Consider the following 21,945-nt stretch of genomic DNA (forward strand, 5'->3'; position numbering starts at 1 on the left):
TGAATACGGTAAGAAATCTCGAGCCTTCAAAAGTTGTGTTGCTGCTTGACGATGATCTGGTTCACACATGTTGAAATTGGCCATTTAATTGTCTCGGGGCCATGGGTGACTGCATGGCACGAGCTGGACATCATGCGCCATCGCGCGACACTACTAGCAATCAACCCAACTCATCCAATGGAAAAGTCCTCTCGAGTGATGCCACTCCTGTCACACATCCCTCGAAATACTCCCGCCTGCTCCCAAAGCTCCAGCGGCGGACCTAGCTCGACAATACGGCCCTGATCCATGACACAAACCCGATCGTACAACAGGACAGTGCGCAGGCGGTGAGCAATAGCGATTAAAGTCTTGCCGCTGCTAAGTTCTTGAGCGATAGTCTTTTGCACTAGGACATCAGTCGCGCTGTCTACGCTGCTAGTCCCTTCGTCAATGAGTGTGATACGTGCGTTCCTCAGGTGCGCACGCGCCAGGGCCAACAGCTGTCGCTGGCCGAGAGAGTAATTCAGACCTTCCTCTTCCACAATGGCGTCAAGGGTGATCCGTGTCTCCTTGTTATTCTCTGGGGGGTGGGCGGTCGTTTGTATGTCGCGTAGACTATGGTCGGTGGCATCGAATGTTTCGGCTGTTAGGCCTGACGCGAGGCCAGTGGCCTCAGACGAGTCTTCTCGAGGAAGGAGATGGGCCTGACGAAGAGCGTTCCACATTTCAAGATCGCTGTGTCTGTCAAATGGGTCCAAATTCGAACGGATCGTTCCACGGAACAGCGTAGGGTCTTGCGGGATAATGGCAAGCCTTGAGCGTAGATTGTGCAGACCAACTTGAGCGATATCGACCCCATCAACCATGATACGACCACCGCTTAGCTCCGTGAGGCGGAACAAAGTCGAGAGAATGGTGCTCTTGCCGGCACCCGTGCGCCCAACAATGCCGATGCGCTCACCCCCGCGAATCGTCAATGTAAACTTGTCAAGGACCAGGGGCAGCTCCGGCCTGTATCTCATTTGCACTGATTCAAACACGATCTCGCCGCTCTCTGGCCAGCTGGATCGGAGTCGGAGAGATGCGTCCTCCTCGAGCGAGGCTTCATGGGCGAGTGAGGATGTGTATTGGTGCAGTCGCTCGGTGCTGGACATGGAGTTGTCAACGTCGGCAAAGTATCGCACCGTAATCTGTATGATGCCAACCAGACTAAGGCTGTAACTCAAAATGAGCCCAGTGATGCTAGGCGACACAACCAGTGTCGTAGTCACAGCAAGCATCCCGGTCGTGAAAGACAAAATATTGCCTAGGTTGTCGAGTCGTAGAGACAACCAACGTTGGTTCGCAAAGGTCAAGAAGTAGGCGCCGCCCATGTCGTCGATGGCTCGATAAATATCGCTGACATAGTGCTCCTCGCGTCCATACGCTCGTATCGTGGACGCGCCGACGAGTGCCTCGTTGAATTTCGCAAATACGACTCCATCAAGAATCGCGTGGTAACGCTTCAACTCTCGGGCACTGCATCGATAATAAGACACAGCTAGGACTAAGACAACGGATACAACGGCCAAGGCGATGGCGAACTATACATCCGGGACGTCAGCTTGGTTGCAAATATTGGACCCCAACTCGACTGACGTAGTGGAAGTAAGCGATGATAAAACCAAAAGATCCAAGCAAGGAGCTCAGTACGATGAGGTACTGCCTGAAGGAATCAGTGAGGCTGTTATCCATTGTATCAACGTCCTTCGTAAATCGATGTATGATGCGACCAAGAGGTGTGGTGTCAAAAAACACAATCGGGGCCCGAAGGATCTGCCACATCGCGTCGTTAGACATTGTTTGGCTCGCTCTGGTACCCACAATGCAGACGACCATGGAGAAAGCGAAGAGGAGAACGGCTTGCGCGACACCCAGACCGGCATACAAGCCAATCTTTGTCTAGTCAGCAAGGAACTAAACGCATGTTTGTGAAAGGAGGAGACCGGACGACTCACATATGACGCGCGGGAGAGGCCATAAGCATCCGATACCCACCATGCTAGTGAAAGCGACGTCAGTAAGTTTGCAGCTCGGAAGATGCACATGAGGATGAGCACTGCTGCCATGTTCAGAATACTCCCGGAGGACTTCATCCAGACATGGTAGACAGTCCAAGGAACGCTGTTGACGGCCTTGACGTCTTCTTGCATCAACTTCTTGTTGTCATCACTGACAGAGTCGTTCAGCAATGCTGCACATTCCTTGTAAGCACAAGTGCTGTCTTCCATCTCATCATTTACTTGCGACTCGTTAGAGCTCACAACACGTGACGTTTGCACGAACCTACGGAAAGAAACTGAGCTTTCCAGAAGACTTTCGTATTTGTCGACTGCCTCGATGCGGCCATTCGTCATCCATATAACCCTATCACATCGGTGAAGAACTTGCAGTTGATGCGTAACGAGCACACGGCACTTTCCATGTAGAAGACCGCTGATGGCTTGGTTGAAGATGTGATTCCCAACATGTGCATCGACCGCTGAAAGAGGATCATCGAGAAGAACAATTCCGGCATTTGAGTAAATCGCTCTTGCGATGTTCACGCGTTGCTTCTGCCCACCGGAGAGGGTGATCCCCTTTTCGCCAATTTCGGTAAGGTCGCCACGGGGAAGCAACGCAAAGTCGGCTTCAAGGGCACAGGCGTGGGTAACACGACTGTAGAGCTCTTTCTCAAAATCTCTTCCAAACAGAATGTTTTCCCGGATAGTAGCGTTCTGCAGCCATGCAGACTGCGGACAGTAGGCGACGTTAGAGTTGAACTTCATGGTCCCCTGAACCAGACGCATGTCGTTCGCCAAGGCACTGAGCAGCGATGATTTGCCACAGCCCACCGAACCAACGACTGCTACAAGCTCCTGCGAAGATATTGTAAAAGAAATGTCTTTAAGAAAGAATGGCAGTTCGTAGCTCTGCCCTGTCACCTTTTCGCCATCGTATCTGGGCGTACACGCGTTATCAGCCTCTTTTAGCGGGTAGCGGCCCAGTGTTCTCAATTGACGGGTCTTTCGGCTTTTAGCTGCAGTCTCTGTCGCTTGTTCCTCGCATAAAGTGGAAGATTTCTCCCAAGTAAAGGTTGCGTTCTGTATCTGGATAGCATGGTTTAGACCGGGTGTTGCACCAGGGTGGGCAGGAGACTCTTCAGATAATAGCAATGCTTCAAATCGCTTCAACGCAGCGTCGGCATCAACCAAGTGACCGATGGATGTTGGGAGCCAGTTCATAGGTGTCCGTAAACTGTTGAAGAGCGCCAGCGATGAGAAGATAAGTGCTGGGTCCAGCGGCCCAGAGTTCGTGGATGAGTAAACCAAGAAGGCTGCCATGCTGGAAAATATGGGAAGCGCCATCGACGCAGCACCGATGGCGCTTTTCGTGATATGTAAGATCTGCAGTGAACTTGTTTCCGAGGCTCTTATTCCCTGAAGTCGACGGAGAAAGGCCGATTCCCAGCCAAAGTATTTGACGAAGCGGATGCCATGAAGGATCTCCTGTGTGAGCCCAGCTCTCTGATCTGTGACCATAGTGACGGCGGCTCTCAGACGTGCTAGGACCTTGACCACTTTAGTCAACGTTGTGAGGCCGAGAACAAGCACCGCAACACCTGCCAATGCGCTATATCCCAGGTTGATGATCAATAACGTAATGGTAAGTAGAATGGCGATCGGCGACGTCCACACAAGGTGGAATGTGGTGCACGATTGTTCAATGCGCGATACGTCGGTTGAAATCAAACCCATGACACGACTATTCGACCATCCCTCTTTTGAGGCTTGCCACCGGAGTTGATCGTGTGGCTGCCCTGTCGGGACTATTGTAGCCTCGGTCATACCAAGTTCACCGCCCGCTCTGGCTCGCCTTGAGAGCCGCAGAGACTTTGAAAATGCCACAGCAATCAGTGCACTCCGGCTTTCGCCCCCGAATAATGTGCTGCGGTAGTGGAAGTGGCTCGAAGAGAAGCTTTGTATCACCTGCATGGCAGTTATAGCCAGCACAAGGCCGACACCGCGGCCAAGGGGTGGTTGCGAATCTTGTTCGCCCCTAATGAACGAATGGGCATCTCTAGCGAAGATTATCAAGAAACGCAGGGTGAAGGGAGCCATGGCCTGCAGAATAGACTCCACAAGTTGGCACAGCCCACCAACCCAGAAGTCAAACTTGAAGCAGCGGTGGAGTGCCCATGCAAGAACTGGTAGGCCCCAACGGCGTTGGGATCTATGGTGTTGTTTGTCGATAGCCAGGTTCTCGAAGGACTTTATGACACTCTGCGCCAGATAACTGGCGGAACGTGCTTGTGGTACGAGCCAGATATCCTCATACTCCAGTGGCCTCTTATAACCGGTCTGTAATCATCGGAGTCAGTGATGCACATCACACGTGAGAGCGCCCTTCTGAGCTAAAGAGACAGGTGGGAAACGTAAGGGTTTCAAGAAATCACCGTAAGCAGAGGACCGAGCCATGCGAAGAGAAGCTGACTGATGAAACTGGCATTTTCTTCCGGAGAAGGTATTCGACTTCTTGGTACGTCTGATGTTCGACGAGCTCTGAAAAGGTTGAAGTGTAGCATGGTTAGAATGTTTGATAGCCACTCTCTCTACCTCACAGAGCGCACAATCAGGGGCTGGTAGCTGGCTTCAGGGCTACACAGGGGTCGTCGACCGTTGAGAGCTTTCGCCTGTCACCTAAGTTCAAATTCGCTCGTCAACTTCACTGCCAGACAGCGCTCCGCTCTTCCAAGTGTCAAACATACCAAACTTTTGGCCTTTAGCGAAGTTTGATACATCCCACATCATTAATCGTCAGCCTTTGTTTGCATGCGATGCCTCAGGATCTGCTGGTAGATTGGCCGGCCACTGACCAATGGCACCAGTGCGTACTCAGCAAGACAAGCGGTCAGGGCCCTAAGGGATCATTCTGTGGACCAATATGGTGAGATTGGCGTTTGCCGAGTCTGCTAATTGAGCAAGTTATGACCTTGCATACGAAGCTGTCGCGTCAGCATATTGACCCTGCATAGGCCCCTGTCTGATGTCCGGGAGGGTGTGGGGGGGCTTCTAGGGTGGCCATCACAGTTGCTGTTGCGGATCAGTCCTGCGAGAAGGCTAGATGACGCTGCTATGTGCCGCGATAGCCTGTTGCTTCGCCAGGACTCCCAACAGACATTCGAGATGGCGACGCAAGGACTGTTCTTGGAGGAGCATAGGTAGCTATTTGAGGCCAGCATGGGCATATTTTTGGCCTCATGTCACATAATCTGCCCAAACTCGCTGCCTGATAGATCTTTGCGAAAATGACAGTTACACATCTTTTCCCTATTGACCCTGCTATTGCAGTCCAGCACCACATCGGCAAGATCAAGCGAGCTACTGATAGTCTCGAGGGTCTGTATCCCCTCAACTCGATTGACAAGGTTAACGCCGCAATCCCTCACTGGAATGAGCTTTACGGCGTCATCGGCTTCACTACTGTCGACACTGATGTAGAGCAACGACTGCTCAAACATCCAGACGTGATCAACTTGTTGCCTAGCACGCGCCGGGCGGTTCTAGAATGCGAAGCAGCTTTCGAAATTGCGTTTGCCAACGAGATTGCCGAAGCTCCAGAGTCTTCGACGGCGCGCCTATCCCTTTCACGGTTCCCAATTCATGCCTTTTACGAGCATGCCGCAGAGCTGGAGTGGACGGCTGCATCTACAGTTCTGGGACGTACACCACGCTCTGTTGCTATCCTCGGCGCTGGTGCCCTACCGGAGACTTGTATTTGGATTCAAGACTGGGCTCGGACACGTGGCGAGCGTGTCCGTGTCCATAATGTTGAGCTGGTGCCGTCAAGGCTCGAGTTGAGCCAGCGGGCGATGGCAACGCTCGATCTGGATTCTGAGGACACTACGTATGAGGCCGGCGATGCACGGGAAGTACCCAGGGATCTACGTCGCTTTGATACAGTGTATTTCAACGCCACCGTCGGCTCAACTGCCGAAGAGAAGGAGGCAGTCTTGCTCGAGGTGGCAAGCCGCATGACCAGTGGTTCCATTATGGTGTCTAGAGGCTCTGCTTCATTAAAGTCGCTTTTCTATCCTGTGAGTACCAGTTCAGACGAAGAGAAGCAGCAAGACATAACACTAACCTTCGCAGCCAACGATAATGAACTCTCCCAAGTTGATGAAGAAGTTGATGCCTGTTTTGACGTGTCACATGAATGGAGAGGAGGGCAGAAGCATCAATACGTCAATCATTGTATCTAGAGTCATCTGAGAGCTGTCGACTGCTCATCACTTGAGCTACGTCCAGCAAATTCGCGCTTCATCCGCCCAAACTTTGAACAGAACCCTCCTGAGTTTAAATCTAGGAAATCGCAGATTGTGAAGAATTGGAACCATGTCCTCTCATGTACAACAAATGGTCACTGATTCGAGGCCCGTTGGCTTCTCTGTTCCTTCCCCTCCATTCTGGCTCACAGCCACCTTGACCACCATCCAGTCGGTAAGAAACTTGCCCAAGCCGGCACCGACAAAGATGGCAACGATGATGTAACCGTTGAAGGACATGACCAGGAGCATTAATATGTAGGCGACAGAAAAGGTGATGGCGTACATGAGCGATCGTATGGCCTGTTGCAACGGACTGACACGAAGGCTAACGATTCGGACAGTAGGGGAGCTTTTGCTCGAGGGTGGTAACAGCGATGGGTTGGCGAGAGTAGCGGCCGTCACGCTTCTTTCCATCTGCGTAACAATTGAAGTATCGTACTCTTTACATGCGCGCCGGCACAGCTCGAGAGTGACGGCTAGGAGGGCGACACCAATACTTGAGGCAATCATCATGCCTTCAGTTCGGATGTACCATGATTTAGCGAGGAAACCTAAAACACGAGAGCCTTGTTAGCATCCTCGCTCAGTGGTAGATATTTGTCTTCAAGGGCGTGACATGACGACTAACACGATCCGACGGTGTTCCAGTTCCAGATCATCTAAGACAACGTTAATCACCTGTGATCGCGATTTCACGTCCGGGTACGCCGAAACGCTGAGAAAGGCGTAGGGATAAGTTACGCACCTCCATCTGGCACTGGAGATCACTGTCATCTGCATGCGATCCATGGCTCATTTTCCAGAGGTCACCGAAGTCGTAATACGAATGAAAAAATGGTATTGTTCGTGAAGCTCTGGAGCTCGAAGTTTGGAAGGAGTTTTTGTCTTCTGGATTCTGATGACGAGATATTGACTTTCTATGTAGGCTGGCCTGCTGCCGGGATCTTGTAAAGCTGGGCCACCATGGTGACCACATGTGAGATTGGTCACAGATCAAGGGTCTGGGTCAATCTGGCGAGATACCACACCGATGCTGAATCCTGCTCAACAATCCAGAAGACGCTGGCCAGGTGGCAGGGATGTAACCCAAGAAAGTTTGCATGTCATTGAAGATCTTGCCTTTTGTGGCATATTCCGTGCCGAGAAATTGTGTCCCCCACGAGGTGGTCTGCAGGGTGTTCTGAGACACCACCAACAAGCCAACCATAACCTTCTCAATTATGCTCTGTGGCTTAGGTCCTCGTGCTCGGGACCATGCGTGACCAGGGGAGTTTGCTCGCAATTCTAGCTTGCAGGACATTCAGTGCTCGGCCCGTCATCCTTTGCCCCAGCACCACGGCTTGTTAACTTCACCGCCAAGAGTTTCTGCATTCACACCTGCGAAGCAATCTTTGTGTATGGGGTTGGAGGGTGGAGAGCTTTTGTGCCTGTATATTACGGAATTGACCACCAGGTTTCGGTGGAAATGTGTATGCTGGAGTCTGTGGCATTGCCGTAACCTACACTTTGTACAAAGCATTTGCAGATCCTCCTTTGCTTCCCGTCGACACTTTCCATCCTTCATACTGCTTGGATTCTCAGTAGGCTTGACCTTTTCCCTCGAGAGTCCTGCAGCAAACGTTTTCTTGGTCAAAGCGGTAATCCATCACCCTGCGACGACCCAAAGTCTTTCTTTCGGCAATACCTATCTAGATCGCCGGCTCAAGTCTAGCTCGGCTGATCTTCTCATCACCATGGCCGACGGGGCAGAGGTCAAACCTTACAAAGTCTGGCACTATGGGTATCATCCGCGTACGCTACCTTGTACTGCTGACCAGGCCAACTGCGATTATCTCGACGCCCTCTGGGAGGCCAACGACCTAGGCATGGTCTATTCCGGCATTCTCTGGCTCATTGTTGGCGCAGTCCTTCTGATCATTGCTGTGGGAAGACGCTCACTTGTCTCACGTCGCACCAGACCCTTCATTTTCTCGTCTACATCCAACAAAGCTGAAAGCGAGTCCGCACCTCTCACAGGGACGCAGCTTCCGAGCTCAACGTCGCCGGCAATCGTATCTCGTCCTCTTCGTGCCGCAGCTGCCACTGCTCGTTCTTACCTTCTCCCTGATTCAATCCGCTTCGTTTTTGGACGCACCACGAGACTACAAGTCCTTATCCTCACGATTTTGGTTATTTACTTGACCATTTTCTCATTTGTGGGGATGACATACGCTCTTTGGATTTCCCCCGTTAAGGACCATCCTGGTGTCTACAAGGAACAGAACACTGCTGGAATCTGGTCCAACCGCATTGGTATTCTTGCGTACGCTATCACTCCCTTTTCCGTACTTCTTGCCAGTAGGGAATCCATCCTGTCAATTCTTACAGGCGTCCCATATCAGGCTTTCAACTTTCTGCACCGCTGGGTCGGCTACATCATCCTGCTTCAGAGCGTGCTCCACGCCATCGTGTGGTGCGTCATCTGTATCGGGCTCTATGGCCCACAGCCAGAGTATGCAGTCAACTGGGTAACGAAGGAGTACATGGTGTATGGTCTTTGCGCCATGTTCCTGCTTCTACTCATGTGGTTCTCAGCCTTGGTTTCATGATCGTGCGCATGACCCTTCTTCATCACCAATACGTCGGCGGCGATTGGGGCTTCCACCCGGCTCAGGCTCGGTTGACACTGTTTCCAGACACAGACCACGGCGATGTCGCGCGCCTAGACTTTACCTTCAATCAGTCGCCTTGGCATGTCGGGCAGCACTTTTATTTGTGCTTTCCCGACAGCAGCGTATGGCAGTCGCACCCTTTCACGCCGCTTTCTCTGCCTGTTGTGGGAAAGGAAGGCTTCGTCAAGCACTCCTACGTTTTCCGCGCGAAAGGCGGCGAGACGAAAAAGATTGCCGAGCTTGCGGCTCGTAGGCTTGCCGAGACGCAAAACGCAGGTTCTTCTCCGTTGCCTACGACGCCAGTAATCCTACAAGGGCCCTATGGCGAACATTCCACTCGCGGAATAGATGGAGGTGTCAATGTTCTGGCTATTGCAGGTGGTACAGGCATCACGTATGTGCTGCCAGTCATTCTTGAAACGCTCCAGTCCCAAGTCGATTCAGCGTCGGCAAGCGACCGCACTGATCGCGCAATTCAACTCGTCTGGATGGTCCGCCACCGCGACGACGCTCGCTGGATAGAGGCTGAGCTTGAATTTATCAAGGCTTCGGCCGGAAAACACAACATCCAGGTGACGATCTTCGTCACCCGCGAGCAGGAGGAATCTGGCAAGGACAACAACACTAGTGCCAATGAGAAGCTTTCCAGCGATCAAAAAAGCCGCCAAGTAACGGATTCAAGCTCATCTGCATCCTTGCCTGATACAAACGGCATATCTCTCAGGGATATTGTCACTTATAGGAATCCAGCGGGCTCAAATGACAGTGTTCGCCGGCATCCCGACGTCGGCACCCTCGTCCAAAACTTTGTAGGAGAGACAGTGCAGGGTCCTACGGTGGTCTTCGCGAGTGGACCAGGTGCTATGATTAGTGAACTTCGCAAATCTGTAGCCTCTTTAAACTCTGGGAAGCAGGTGTGGCATGGAAATGAGCGTTGGGACGTCGAGCTGAGAGAAGACAATAGGTTGGATTGGTGAGACTGCCTGCAAGGAGTGTCCGTTCATACAACATGTCATATTACGAGAACCTCTCCGACAAATAATCACACTCGTTTGCTGTACAAACTTCTCCTTAGAAAATATCTGCTCAAGCACATTGGCTGACAGAAAGAAACCAGGCACCACGCCAGTCAGTGACATTGGCCGCCATAGTTCGAGTTCAGGACGTATACAACATGAAGAGTCTCGTCACTCGTTTCCGGAAGGATTGCTAAATGAATCATCGCGATAGTAATTGTTTAGATTGTGCTCTGATTGAGTGGAAAGCGAGCTGAAGTGGGGAATAGAAGAATGGCCTCATTGTTCTGTATGCTCATCACAGCGTGGCTTGCAAATACAGCACATGCCACACGTCACGTATTCTCGGTGTCAGCCTCTATCACACAAAACTACCAGGATAAAAACGCTCTCAAATGGCCGCTGCTTCATGCAAAGTCAATGATACTGCAGGAGTACTTCCCTGTACCTTTACAAACCCCCACAAACATGCGGAACCCCACACCCCCCGCATATGTGTAAGCTTACGCCATGCAGAGAGAACACCACGACGCTCCCTTACTCGTCAGCGACTTGGTCGGGGAGACATATCTTTTTGTGGACATTTCGCGAATTTCCTTCGAGAGAAACGTTCTTTATTGTCTACCGAAAAGAAGTAGAACCAGAAGTGTCGACTCTGTATGTCGTATTAGAAGTATGCCAGCAGCACGAGAGGCGAAGAACGTTCGAGCCGCCCTTATTCGAGGATCTAGTATGTCTTTTCCTCCATTTCACTAACTCACCATCCACAAGGACTCATTGCTAAGCTTTCATGTAGAGTCTGTCGAGTGCCAGTGGTGGCTCCGTGATGACGCTACTCATCACCACTTGAAGAGGGTCTATGTGAACCCGGTCGCTGCGCGAGACTCACGCCTGGAGACCGTTGCCTCCGACTCGAATCCAAATTCTGGCAGTTCTTTGATCATTGTTGAAGATCGAAGTAGCTTCTCGCATAGGGAACAGACTGTCTTGACCGAGGAGAAGTCAACCCTTCTGGAGGAAGCCTTCAACTATCTCTTCTCAGCAGCATGCTCCGAAACAGCTACAACTGCTAATGCGGGCAAGTCTCGTGATCAAGCCCTCGCCTTACCTTCCTGTGTGTTTCTTCTTGCCGAAAATGGAGGTTTTGCCGTCCGTTCCGACTTTCTGGTGTATCGACTGCTGGGATGTTCGCAAGTGGCGTCGTCATTCAGCTTTCTTTCTACATCCACCAGAATCCTTCCCTTCACAGGATTCATCGACACGTGGAAAGATGTTACTAGAGCACTGGAAATCGCAGCTGGCGTCGTCTTGCTAAGGTCTCAGACTCTGGTGGCCTCCGGACTTCGCACGCCGGCATGTGAAATCCCCAGTCTCGAAGAGTGCATGTCATCATTTGAACGGCAGCTGGAACAGCGACTATCCTTCCCATGGCTTCAGCCAACTGCTATTCGGCAATATCGAGTCTGCCTTGTTATTCGCCCCCAGATTGTCCAAAGTTGGCTATCAAGGTGGCAGGCTGCGGCAGCCCTCGGGGTTAAGCTCGTGATTATCACAAGCGGCGACTGGTGGGCAGACGGTCTGGTGGATACTTCACTTCAATATCTCAGAGAAGCTCTTGTCCTGATCGATATGAGTACGAATAACGACGAAAATGGTTGCCTTCTTGGGGCGCGTATTGCTCAAGCTGCCAGAACATACCCAGAACCTATCGATGGTATATTCACCTCCTCCGACGATTACCTTGTCAGTGTGGCACACGCAGCCGAGGCGCTGGGTCTCTACACTGCAGGTGTGAAAGCTTTCACTGTTTCCACGGACAAATTCTACACTCGTATGTTTAGCGGTCAGGATATTGGCAGTACCTTCGCCGTCAAGTCCGTCGGCGAACTGGATAGTCAAATCGGGACAGCGGGAGACATGGACGGGAAGCTGCAATACCCTGTTGTCTGCAAGCCGTCCATAGGCCGAGGGTCTGAAGGCGTATTCAGAGCCGATAATCCAGATGAGCTCCAGGACGCAGTCAAGCGCATCTTGGCCATCCGGGATTGCCCCAATGGTGTAGTAGTCGAAGACTATGTCGAAGGGCCGGAAGTCGATGCAAACCTGGTGCTGCGCGATGGTCGTCTCCTCTTCGCCGAGGTGGTCGACGACTTCCCTTGCACGGCAGATACGTCGTCCAGCTCTCAAGGAGGCACCTTCAATGAGACGCAGACCCACACCCCGTCTGGCCTGCCGAACAACGAACAGGCCTCAGTGATCGAAGCAATGAAGCAGGCCGTTTTGCTTCAAGGCTTCAGATCGGGGGTTTTCCACTGCGAAGCAAGAGTGCGGAACTCCAGCATGGACTACGTCGTGGACCCGAGGGTGCCATTTCCGGTGCTCCAAATGCTCAAAACAAGTACCAAGACCAACAAGAATGAGCCTTCGATATTTTTGCACGAGATCAATGCCAGGGCCCCCGGAATGGGCAGCTCAACCGCCAGTCTGTTCTCCTCCGGTGTCGATTACTGGGCCCTTCAGGTTCTTTGTGCGCTTCGCGACTGGGGTAGGTTCGAGGCACTTTCCATCCCGTTCAAGAACTCCCCAACCAATTTCGTCTCGCTCGCCAATGTAGCTGTCGACGTGAGTTTAGCGCAAATGCGCGCACTCGACATCCCTGGATTTGCCTCCACTACAGGAAGCGAAGAGGGGCCCAAGCCCAACACCCGGATAGCGATCGATGGAGACGCATACCCAACTGGTGAATTACGGCGCAGCTGCCCCGAAATCATGCAGCATGTGCCATATCACGTCACCATAGCAAGGCCCAGCGATTGGTACGCAGGACAAAAGGGTAGCTGGCGATGGTTCACGACCGGGGTGGTCGTTTCGCCGCTGAGCAGAGAGCACGCCTTGACGATGGTGGACAACTTTACTCGAAGCTATGAGGAGCTTCTGCACGAAGCGCCCAAGGGATCAGCGACACATTTGCGACCTTGAGCGCGCAGCATGTGAACACGAGTTATGTAGACGTAACTATAAGCTTATTCATTACCGCACTGCGGACCGCCACCCGCTGCTTCGGCTGTGTAAAACGGTCTCCCTGGCTGACTCCACCCCCGCGTTCGACATGGCGCTGAGCTAGTTTGCGCTGGTTTTCCCGCACGGCACTGCAAGGTGATCATGCAGCACGGTAAGCCACCATGTCATCAGGGAAATAATGTGCAGATGGCCAGCAACTACTGGCAGCCGTGAACCCTGTCATAAGGTGCCTCGACCCTGAAGTGTGCACATTGCATGAGTGTATTGAGTCAGCTTGATAGTTACTCCCTTGCCCCAACGTCTCCTGTTGTCACGTTCAGAGGTAAAGAAATGACGAGTGCCGTTTATTCATCATACCTTTCTATTAGAGGTTCAACATGCCACCATGGGATCTAAATCTGGAGCGCAAGGTTCTTGCTCGCCAAGAGACAACAGATGTGAAGCCCGGTTCGGCCGGATTTGTTGTGACCAAGAGCCACCCAAGCCGTCTGATACGTGGTCTTCTCCTGCCATGCGCGAATGCCAAGGCCCTTGTTCCATGCGTGCATTAAAGGGCAGCAGATACTAGCAATAGAAGTACCATTTCAAAGCATCAGCCCCTGAGAGAAATGCGTTGTTGTGTTGCAGATCTGCAAAGGTTCGGTGCCTTGTTGAGAACATCCTGCAAGGGTCCCTCTTGCGCCAATGACGACGTCCGTGCCGCTGACCTCCTGAGAAGGTCGGCCTTTTAGGCAATTTGATCACCATCCGAGGTGCCGTTATAGAAATTACCTTTAGCCGTCTCTCATAACTGGAGTACGCATATGCACTTTCGTTGAGATTTCTTCCCTGTTCTTTTTTTGAATCACCCTGAAGCATACGAATCACCAACGGGCGGGGTACTTGGCTACAAAGCGACGCTGTCTTTGTCCTAGGAACAGTGGCAGACCATTTTACAGAGGCATGGCAGAAATGAGTTGGCCTTTGGACACCTTTTGTCGCTTGGACCGTGTTCGCGAGCGTAATCGCATCGCCAAACGAAAGTCTCGTAAGTACCGTGGCGTGCGCAGCGACAAATAACCACCTTCGAACCCATGGGCCGCGTTTCTAATGCAGACAAGCTTAGGCGCCCGCCAAAAGCTGACCCAGCAGTCTGGTTCTGAGGGAAGCACGTGTACGTGCTCTGCCGCGAGTGAAGAACCACCCGCTGCTGCCGACGAAGATCATGGGAACGGCTTGCTCGGTAGTGAAAGCTCACCAATACTACAGAGTTCTTCGTCTTGGCAGGATTACTCACCCCTAATTGCAAACGAGCTTACACAATCTCCCTCAGGTTGGCATAAAGGTTTCGAAAGCCCCATTGATCCAACTTCGTCTTTAAGGGAGAGTTTGGTGACTGCAGCTGTCGAAATCCACCCACCGTCCAAAGCACTTCCCGACCTTTCCGCTCAGAACTACTATCCTACACCATCCTTCTCGGCAACACCCTCGCCCTATATAGCTCCATTAGAGTTGTTAGACTATTCTCATACGACTTCCACGCAACACCAACCCACGGTGGCACACTATCGAGGCGAAAGATGGCCTGAGAACTTTTCCACGATCTGCTTGGCTGATGATTTTGTAGGTCCACATCCCAGAACGACTTCTTTTCCACTATGGGAATAAAAGTGCTAATATCGGTTGAGTAGTCTCGTGAGCAATCTCACAATAACTATTCAACGGAAGGGTATACCCAGGCGGCATCTCTTCAATGGAAGGATATGTTCGTATGTCCATCTTCCCCCATGACTTGCGATTGGTCTATTCACTCTAACACGTCCTCAGTCAGGACCTGCCCATTCGTCACAATACGAGCTGCTGTCAGAATCCGCGAAGCCTCGTCCTGGTGCAAGTTTGCTTCATATCGCCATCAAGAATGGTTCCGGAGGCATTGCCCACGCTCTAGTTGTTGGTGGCGGAGCTGATGTTGATGCACGAGACGTTGCCAACGGCGATCGACCCATTCATTGCGCCATTAGGGGACGTTCTGTCTCAATGTCGCGCATGTTATTGCACCATGGTGCCAGGCTGGACCTACGAAATGACGCGGGCCTGACCCCGCTAGATCTTGCTGTGAGGATGCAGGAAGAAGACATTGTAGAGTTGCTAATTGAAGGTGGCGCTCGAGTCTTGTGACTGTGATGCGAGTATTAAAAATCGGTATGATCAAAATTGAACCAAATTGACTTGGTGAAGAGTAAAGGTTGAAGAGGCTGCTTTGAAATCGGACCAATCTGATGCCTTATAGGCTACCCATAGAAGCACCTTCTTGCTTCGCCGCAAGATGGGACGTCTGGTCCAGAGCCTGCTCAAAATCCCGGACGATATCACTGATGTGCTCAATGCCTAGAGATAGCCTCAACAAATCCTCGTAAACGCCCATGTTCTCCATCTCCTCCGGGCTGCATTGTTTGTGCGTTGTTGACCAGTGATGCCCGATTATGGTCTTTGCGTCACCAACATTCGGTGTGTTGGTGACTAGCTTGAATGCATCGATGAGGGCAAAACCTTCAGCTGCTCCGCCCTTGAGGCCGAAAGTGAGCACTGAACCAAAGCCATGACCTGGTGTAAAATACTTTTTGGCCAATGAATGATCCGGGTGATCTTCAAAACCCAGGTATCGAACCCAGGCCACTCGCGAGTGAGCACGCAGCCAACGCGCAAGTTGATTAGCATTGTTTGTCTGCCTCTCACATCTCAGCGGCAGGGTTTCGAGACCGATGCAGAGCTGCTGGGCCGAGGGTGCAGCAAGACAGGCGCCTGTATCTCTCATGAAATCCCACTTCAGCATCTGCATGTAGGCTCGAGACCCAAGAGCGGTGTAGAGATTGGTGCCGACAACCTTGTCAGAGCCGAACTGACGGCCGTGGAGTTGTGGAAAGCGGGCGACGTTGGATTGCCAGTCCGACCGGCCTGTTTCGATGACGACGCCACCGAGAGTGGTGCCATGACCGCCTATCCACTTAGTGGCCGAGTGGATGATGATATCGGCGCCCCAGCGGGCAGGTTGGCAGAAGTACCCTGCCGCCGTAAATGTAGCATCGACAACGAGAGGAATTTGAGCCCCGTGAGCGATCTCAGCGAGAGGTTCCAGATCGGCAACTGAGAATTTCGGATTCCCTATGGTTTCGGTGAAGATGAACTTGGTTCGTTCATCTAGAAGCGAGCGGACGCGTTCGAGGTCGTTGGTGTTGCAGAATCGACTCTCGACCCCCATTTGTGCCATGATGAGCTTGAATTGATGAAATGTTCCCCCGTGGGTGAAGTTGGATACGATTACGTTGTCTCCAACCCTTGCCAGAGACATGGCAACAGTCAATGTGGCGGCTGCTCCCGACGCCAGTGACACAGCGTCGACGCCATCCTCGAGAGCGACCATGCGTCGTTCGAATGCATCGTTCGTTGGCTGCTCTTTGTAAGCGGGGAATGATACTGTGACGCATGCATACCATACGTTACCAAAGCGGCTATAGACCCAACGCTGTACATCTGGGACGGCACTGAAGGCATCGTCGGCAGCAGCTGAGCAGGGAAACTTGAAGGACGCTGAGTTAAACACTGGCACTGTGCACTCTCCATGACGGGGAGTTTTATCGAGCCCTGCATGAATGACCGCAGTATCATAATGCAGATGCCATGTTGCGCCAGAAGAAGCGGAAGATTGATCTGTATCAGACCCCCTTGAGTCGACGTCGCCTTCGAGACGTGAGATCATATTTCCGAGCTCTTCCAGGTTAACGCAGTATGAGGAGGTTCTACCGTTAGCGGGGCTGATGCGGGTCGTGAAGGTTCGGATGTTGTGAGATTGTTGCAATACATTGACGAAGTACGTAAAGAAGTAAGTATATGGAGTTTGTATTGCCCGTTGCTGGCAATGCTTCTAGAATCCAAACCTGCAACGACCCTGCACATGATCTAGTTTTGACCATGACCCTTGTTCCATGTGACGAAGCCGACCCTTTCGGGGAGATCAGTCGAAAGCAACCGGGGGGGTCTGCATTGGAGCACATAAGAGAACAATAGTCATGTCAGCCTCTGACCTTGCATGGTGCGCGAGATCTGGGTGTTGTGACCCTGCATATCGTACATGCAGGCATGTCGATCACGGCTTGGGGACACGGAGTTCATCCATGCTGCCTCTTATAGCGGCTTCTCCATACTTGTCAAGGTAAGCTGTTATTATGACAAAGAATACGAGCCAATGTCTTCATTTGTGAGCTTATAGTTTTTCTGAATAACTTCCTTATGAGTCTTACCTGGTTCCAGGACAGAAACACTGTCCATCAGGAAATATGCCGCGGAAGATACGAAGTGCGCGATAGTCATCCATCAGTCTTCAACCCACAAAGGCAACCCTTGATGAGGCAAGATATTTTAAAAAATCGAAACATGTTTGCAATTATAGAGTTTCCAGGGGTGACATTTCACGGCGTCATTGGGGACACCTTCTAGCCATGGTTGGGATTTAGATAGTGAAGACCATTGTTCGGTGATGCTGTCGTGCCGTAGAGTCTCCGGCCAGATGGTGACATGTGGCACCAATTGGGCCTAAAAACGCAGCACCAGCAACAGATTTTGCGCCAGAACATGATTGAGGTCGCTGAAATCTGCAACCATTCATCAGCTATTCACCGCAGCACGACCCACGCCACGATCCGATCAGGCCTTATGTCCGTCCGGCAATGGCTCGTCTTCACAGTGCTTAGGGCTGTGCCGGCTGTGCTGCTGGTAGTCGTCTTAACGGCCTGCGCCATCATCTGTTACAGACTGGCCCTGCACCCCCTCGCCCGAGTGCCAGGGCCCAAGCTCGCCGCGATCTCCAATGTGTGGTATGCGCTTCACGTCCATGATGGGCGCATGTTCGCCTTAGGCAAGACGTTGCACAAGAAGTACGGCCCTGTTGTTCGCGTGGGGCCGAACGAGGTGTGGTTTGACAGCAAAGATGCGTTCAAGAGCATCTATCGTGAGTCGTTAGAATCTTCAAGACCCTATAGCGCCCATGACTCACTTTTACAAGGGGCCGGCAGTGGCTATGAGAAGTCCGAGTTCTACTGTGAGGCATTCATTGGCATTGACTGAGGCGTCGCCAACCTTCGCACATGGCACTTGAGGCTGACTGCGTGCAGTGGCCACTCTGCTGCAAAAGCCGACGATGGACTGGATGGGCAGATTGCACTTCCCTGACTCGCTGGACCTCTTATCTGAGCGAGACATATCACGATATCGCCTTCAGAGGCGTCTTATTGGTCCCATTTACCAAACGGCATCTCTCAAGCGACATGAGCCTGCTAGTGACGCCGTGCTTGGGAAGGTCGTCACCCAGATCCGGGATCTCGACGGAGCCGAAGTTGATTTGAAGGAGTGGATGCATATCATTGCTGTCGAATGTCTTGGCGCCATTGTGCTGGGCTGGTCTCCGGGCTATCTGAAGGACAAGACAGACTGGGGCTCTAGCAGCCATGGCTACTTGGGTTGGAGACGGAAGAGCGTCTTTGGACTATTTCCAATGATTGTCAAGGCCGAGATCATCTCGGGAGAGATCAGTTACGCGTTTGCTCGTCTCTGGGGACTTACTCACAAGGCTGCTAAGACCTTGAAACCCTTCTTTACGGTATAGTACCTCATCCGAAAGCATACGCCGTCAGCATCGCCTGACTGCTCGTAGGGTGTTTACCGTCAGTCGTCGCGACGCATCACCGCCGAGCTCGCCCCAAAGGCCGTCAAACCTTCCAAACTCGGCAAGACCAAAAGACCGTCTGCTGATGATCGTCATGACCTCCTCAACGACTTGATCCAGCTTCACAAGGAGAAGCCCGAATTTAACGAGACATATCTGCGGCGGATGGCCGTGACCAACTTTGGCGCCGGTCATGAGACCATGTGCTCCGCTCTGACTTCCATCATGGCCATGATCGGGTCGAACCCGTCTGTACAGGCCAAGGTCGCAGCCGAAGTGCGATCAGCCGAGGATCCCTCAAAATTTGATCACGCCACGCAATTGATGTACATGCAGGCAACAATCAAGGAAGCCCAGCGCCTGCATCCGGTCCTCGGTATGTCTCTTTCACGGACTGTTCCGGCCGAAGGCCTGCAGGCACATGGCCACCATTTCCCCGCCGGTACCATCGTCGGCTGTAATCCGGTATCGCTTCACAGAAACAAAGAAATCTTTGGCGTCGATGCCGAGTCGTTCAACCCAAGTCGATGGCTTGACACGGACGATGTTCGGACCATGGATCGGTATAATTTGACTTGGGGTGGAGGGAACAGGATGTGTCCGGGACGGCACCTGGCGTATCTCGTTGTCTATAAGGTCATTCCAGCCTTGCTGAGCGAGTTTGATATCGAGGTCTCAATGCCGCCGGAGGAAGAGATTCGATATTACTTCATGGCCATGTTGACGGGCGTCAAAGTGCGCTTCCGGCCTAAGGCGGGTCTCGACGAGGCACAGGTGACAACGGGCGCCCCGGTGTGAGCTGAGCCACGGCAATGCAATTTCAATGCAATGAATGAGACATTCTTCACATGATTACATTGCTACTGTAGTGGCCCATACTTGGCGCTCTTGGCGCTGTTGAAGCAACAAGTACCTCGTAATGAGTTTCCCCGAGATATCGCAATCAGCAGACAGAAGAACACAGCGTCAAAAGAACTTCCTATCGATAACCTTTTGCCCTGCTGGGGACTGTGTTGGTTCTTGCTTTGAGAGGCAGGCAGCAATCTACAATCGTTGATGACACTGACCTCAAAGCGTTCTTGCTTTATTACTCAATCTCGAACCACTACGATCTGCGCCGAAAACACCAACACGACATCTCTACACTGCTGCCGCCCAACACCTGCACATGGTCTGCGAGACTCAAAGTTGGTTTGTCATTCGGAAAAGAAATAAGCTCTGAACCGTGTCAAGGTATAACGATGAAGACCTCGAACCCCCTTTGGCTTGTCGGCCTCCTAGCTCTTGACCTATGGGTCCTGCTCACGAGCGCCGGCGGCGTCAGTCGGGATCTTGTCCATCGGCAGCTATACTCCGAGGGTGGCGAGTATCGCGGTCCAAAAGATGAGGCCGGCATCGGGCGAGGGGACCGCTTCAATGACGGCCAAGACATCCCCTACGGCGCAGGGGTCAAAGGTCGCAGCGAGAATGCCTCCTTCTACAATTTCAAGACGATCCTCGGCCACAAGGAGATCGAATCTGCCATGAAAGCCCTGAAAAACGAATACGGCATCATGCTCGCCCATCCGCCCGAGAACTCATTCGAGGACCGCGAAACCACCATCGGCATGCTTCCCTGTGATGGCACCCCCCTCGGCATCACCAGCAACAGTTGCGGCATGCCCTCAACCTACAGCGCCTACTTGACCGGCTCTATCCACGGTCGCGAGCGTGGCACCTCGGACGCCATCATATACTTCCTTTCCGATCTCTTGTACGCTCGCAAGCACGGCACGGGTCTCGACTACGGCAATAATGTCAAGTTCACCAATGCCGAAGTCCATCGTGCTCTTTCCGTCGGCATCGTGTTTTACCCCATGGTGAACGTTGACGGCGTCATGTGGGACCAGGACATGGACGACTGCTGGCGTCGCAACCGCAACACCGACAGCGCAGATGGTGAGGGGGAGAACAAGCAGGTTCCAAACGGGCTGCGGAACACGACGGTCGGCGTTGATATCAATCGCAACTTTGACTTTGCCTTTGACTACTTCCGCATCCTCAACTCGACCTTTGGCTATCTCGGTAACTCAGCATCCCCCAGCAGCGAATTCTTCCAGGGGAAACACGCCTTTTCAGAGAGCGAGAGCCGCAACGCGGCCTGGGTCTTTGAGGCGTTCCCCAATGTCAGCTGGTTCATGGACGTTCGTACATTTGGTCGGCACATTTTCCATCCCTGGGGCCTCGATCTGAACCAGGTGAGCAAGCCGGAGCAGAACTGGCAGAATGAGGAGTTTGACGGCAAACGCGGCGACACGTGGGACAGCGAGTACGGCGAGTACATGGATCGTGCCGACAACGACCTACACATCTCGGTTGCTGAGAGCATCGCTGATGCCATGGATGGCGTAGCCGACATGACGCACACCTTTGGAGAGTCGGCCTATCTGTATCCGCAGACAGGCGGGATCATGGACTGGGCTTATGCACGTCACATCCTCGATAGCAGCAAGACGAAGGTCATGAGCTTCACCATGGAGATGGGCGATGTGGAGAGCGAGGCTATGGATAACCTCAGCGAGATCTGTCCATTTTATCCGACTGTCGGAGCTTTCAACATTGCTCTCCGCGAAGCCGCTGTTGGATTGATGACGTTCCTGCTCGCGGTCGCGGAGAATACTCGTTAAGAGAGTAGAGGTGTTGATCAGTGTGGACGATAGCAATGGTTATGGATGGTCATACAATGCGTTGCGATTGTCAAACATGTCTTATAATGTACCAAGGATGAAGCGACGGTTGTGATTGAAGACCAAGTTGATCGAGTGTCTCCTCGCTTTACCCAATATCCAACATTGATTGTGCTTATGTCATCACCAGCCGGCAGCCGGACATTTGTGACTCCGAGCCTTGCGGCTGCTACCCCACATTGTGACATCCCACCTTTGTGCTACACCTCCGTCCAAATTGCCACGACCCTGTCGCCTTGTTGCCCATCCGCCTTTCGCAACCACGTGCTTAGGATCATCGTAAGCCCCCTCCAAGCGGCCACGACCCCTACGATCCAGCCGGCTTGACAGCCGCAACCAACCCGACAAGATGGTTCTTCAAGATCTCGGACGCCGTATCAACACGGCCGTTTCGGACCTGACGAGGGCGCCGAACCTCGACGAAAAGGTACGCCTTCATCTACACCATCATCCTTGCGACAGCCAGATCAATTTCAAAAGACCATACATAACAGGTGGCGTGCGG

At 52.4% G+C, this 21,945-nt stretch overlaps 9 protein-coding genes across 9 annotated transcripts in view; 7 read left to right on the forward strand and 2 right to left on the reverse strand.

Moving 5' to 3' along the window:
• Window positions 1–170: 170 nt before the first annotated feature.
• Window positions 171–4,585, reverse strand: VDBG_07571 (canalicular multispecific organic anion transporter 1; the record flags this gene model as incomplete). Its single annotated transcript, XM_003002066.1, has 4 exons — window positions 171–1,500; window positions 1,595–1,917; window positions 1,980–4,361; window positions 4,457–4,585. 4 exons carry the CDS (start codon window positions 4,583–4,585, stop codon window positions 171–173), a joined length of 4,164 nt encoding a protein of 1,387 aa, XP_003002112.1.
• A 693-nt stretch (window positions 4,586–5,278) lies between these two features.
• VDBG_07572 (hypothetical protein) lies at window positions 5,279–6,272 on the forward strand (the record flags this gene model as incomplete). Its single annotated transcript, XM_003002067.1, has 2 exons — window positions 5,279–6,097; window positions 6,153–6,272. 2 exons carry the CDS (start codon window positions 5,309–5,311, stop codon window positions 6,270–6,272), a joined length of 909 nt encoding a protein of 302 aa, XP_003002113.1.
• A 1,658-nt stretch (window positions 6,273–7,930) lies between these two features.
• On the forward strand, window positions 7,931–9,956 carry VDBG_07573 (conserved hypothetical protein; the record flags this gene model as incomplete). The annotated part of the gene is made up of 2 exons (XM_003002068.1): window positions 7,931–8,855; window positions 8,903–9,956. 2 exons carry the CDS (start codon window positions 8,062–8,064, stop codon window positions 9,954–9,956), a joined length of 1,848 nt encoding a protein of 615 aa, XP_003002114.1.
• A 507-nt stretch (window positions 9,957–10,463) lies between these two features.
• VDBG_07574 (conserved hypothetical protein) lies at window positions 10,464–12,974 on the forward strand (the record flags this gene model as incomplete). Its single annotated transcript, XM_003002069.1, has 3 exons — window positions 10,464–10,492; window positions 10,667–10,725; window positions 10,792–12,974. 3 exons carry the CDS (start codon window positions 10,464–10,466, stop codon window positions 12,972–12,974), a joined length of 2,271 nt encoding a protein of 756 aa, XP_003002115.1.
• A 1,818-nt stretch (window positions 12,975–14,792) lies between these two features.
• On the forward strand, window positions 14,793–15,173 carry VDBG_07575 (predicted protein; the record flags this gene model as incomplete). Its single annotated transcript, XM_003002070.1, has 1 exon — window positions 14,793–15,173. A coding segment is annotated over one exon (381 nt), but the record flags the coding sequence as incomplete, so codon positions are not given.
• Window positions 15,174–15,279: 106 nt separating this feature from the next.
• VDBG_07576 (O-acetylhomoserine (thiol)-lyase) lies at window positions 15,280–17,126 on the reverse strand (the record flags this gene model as incomplete). The annotated part of the gene is made up of 2 exons (XM_003002071.1): window positions 15,280–16,637; window positions 17,078–17,126. The coding sequence occupies 2 exons, from the start codon at window positions 17,124–17,126 to the stop codon at window positions 15,280–15,282; spliced, it is 1,407 nt and encodes a 468-aa protein (XP_003002117.1).
• A 579-nt stretch (window positions 17,127–17,705) lies between these two features.
• On the forward strand, window positions 17,706–19,512 carry VDBG_07577 (cytochrome P450 71D7; the record flags this gene model as incomplete). The annotated part of the gene is made up of 3 exons (XM_003002072.1): window positions 17,706–18,090; window positions 18,164–18,648; window positions 18,703–19,512. 3 exons carry the CDS (start codon window positions 17,706–17,708, stop codon window positions 19,510–19,512), a joined length of 1,680 nt encoding a protein of 559 aa, XP_003002118.1.
• A 443-nt stretch (window positions 19,513–19,955) lies between these two features.
• VDBG_07578 (carboxypeptidase A) lies at window positions 19,956–21,380 on the forward strand (the record flags this gene model as incomplete). Its single annotated transcript, XM_003002073.1, has 1 exon — window positions 19,956–21,380. The coding sequence occupies one exon, from the start codon at window positions 19,956–19,958 to the stop codon at window positions 21,378–21,380; it is 1,425 nt and encodes a 474-aa protein (XP_003002119.1).
• Window positions 21,381–21,789: 409 nt separating this feature from the next.
• The window catches only part of VDBG_07579 (signal recognition particle 54 kDa protein), a gene marked incomplete at both ends in the record, with an annotated part of 1,741 nt that continues 1,585 nt past the window's right edge, over window positions 21,790–21,945 (forward strand). Inside the window, one exon of the mRNA XM_003002074.1 lies at window positions 21,790–21,867. Within this exon, the coding sequence (XP_003002120.1) occupies window positions 21,790–21,867 (78 nt within the window). The remainder of the gene's footprint in view (window positions 21,868–21,945) is intronic.

Source organism: Verticillium alfalfae, genomic scaffold, assembly GCF_000150825.1.
Source record: "Verticillium alfalfae VaMs.102 supercont1.10 genomic scaffold, whole genome shotgun sequence".
Taxonomy (NCBI): Eukaryota; Fungi; Ascomycota; class Sordariomycetes; order Glomerellales; family Plectosphaerellaceae; genus Verticillium; species Verticillium alfalfae.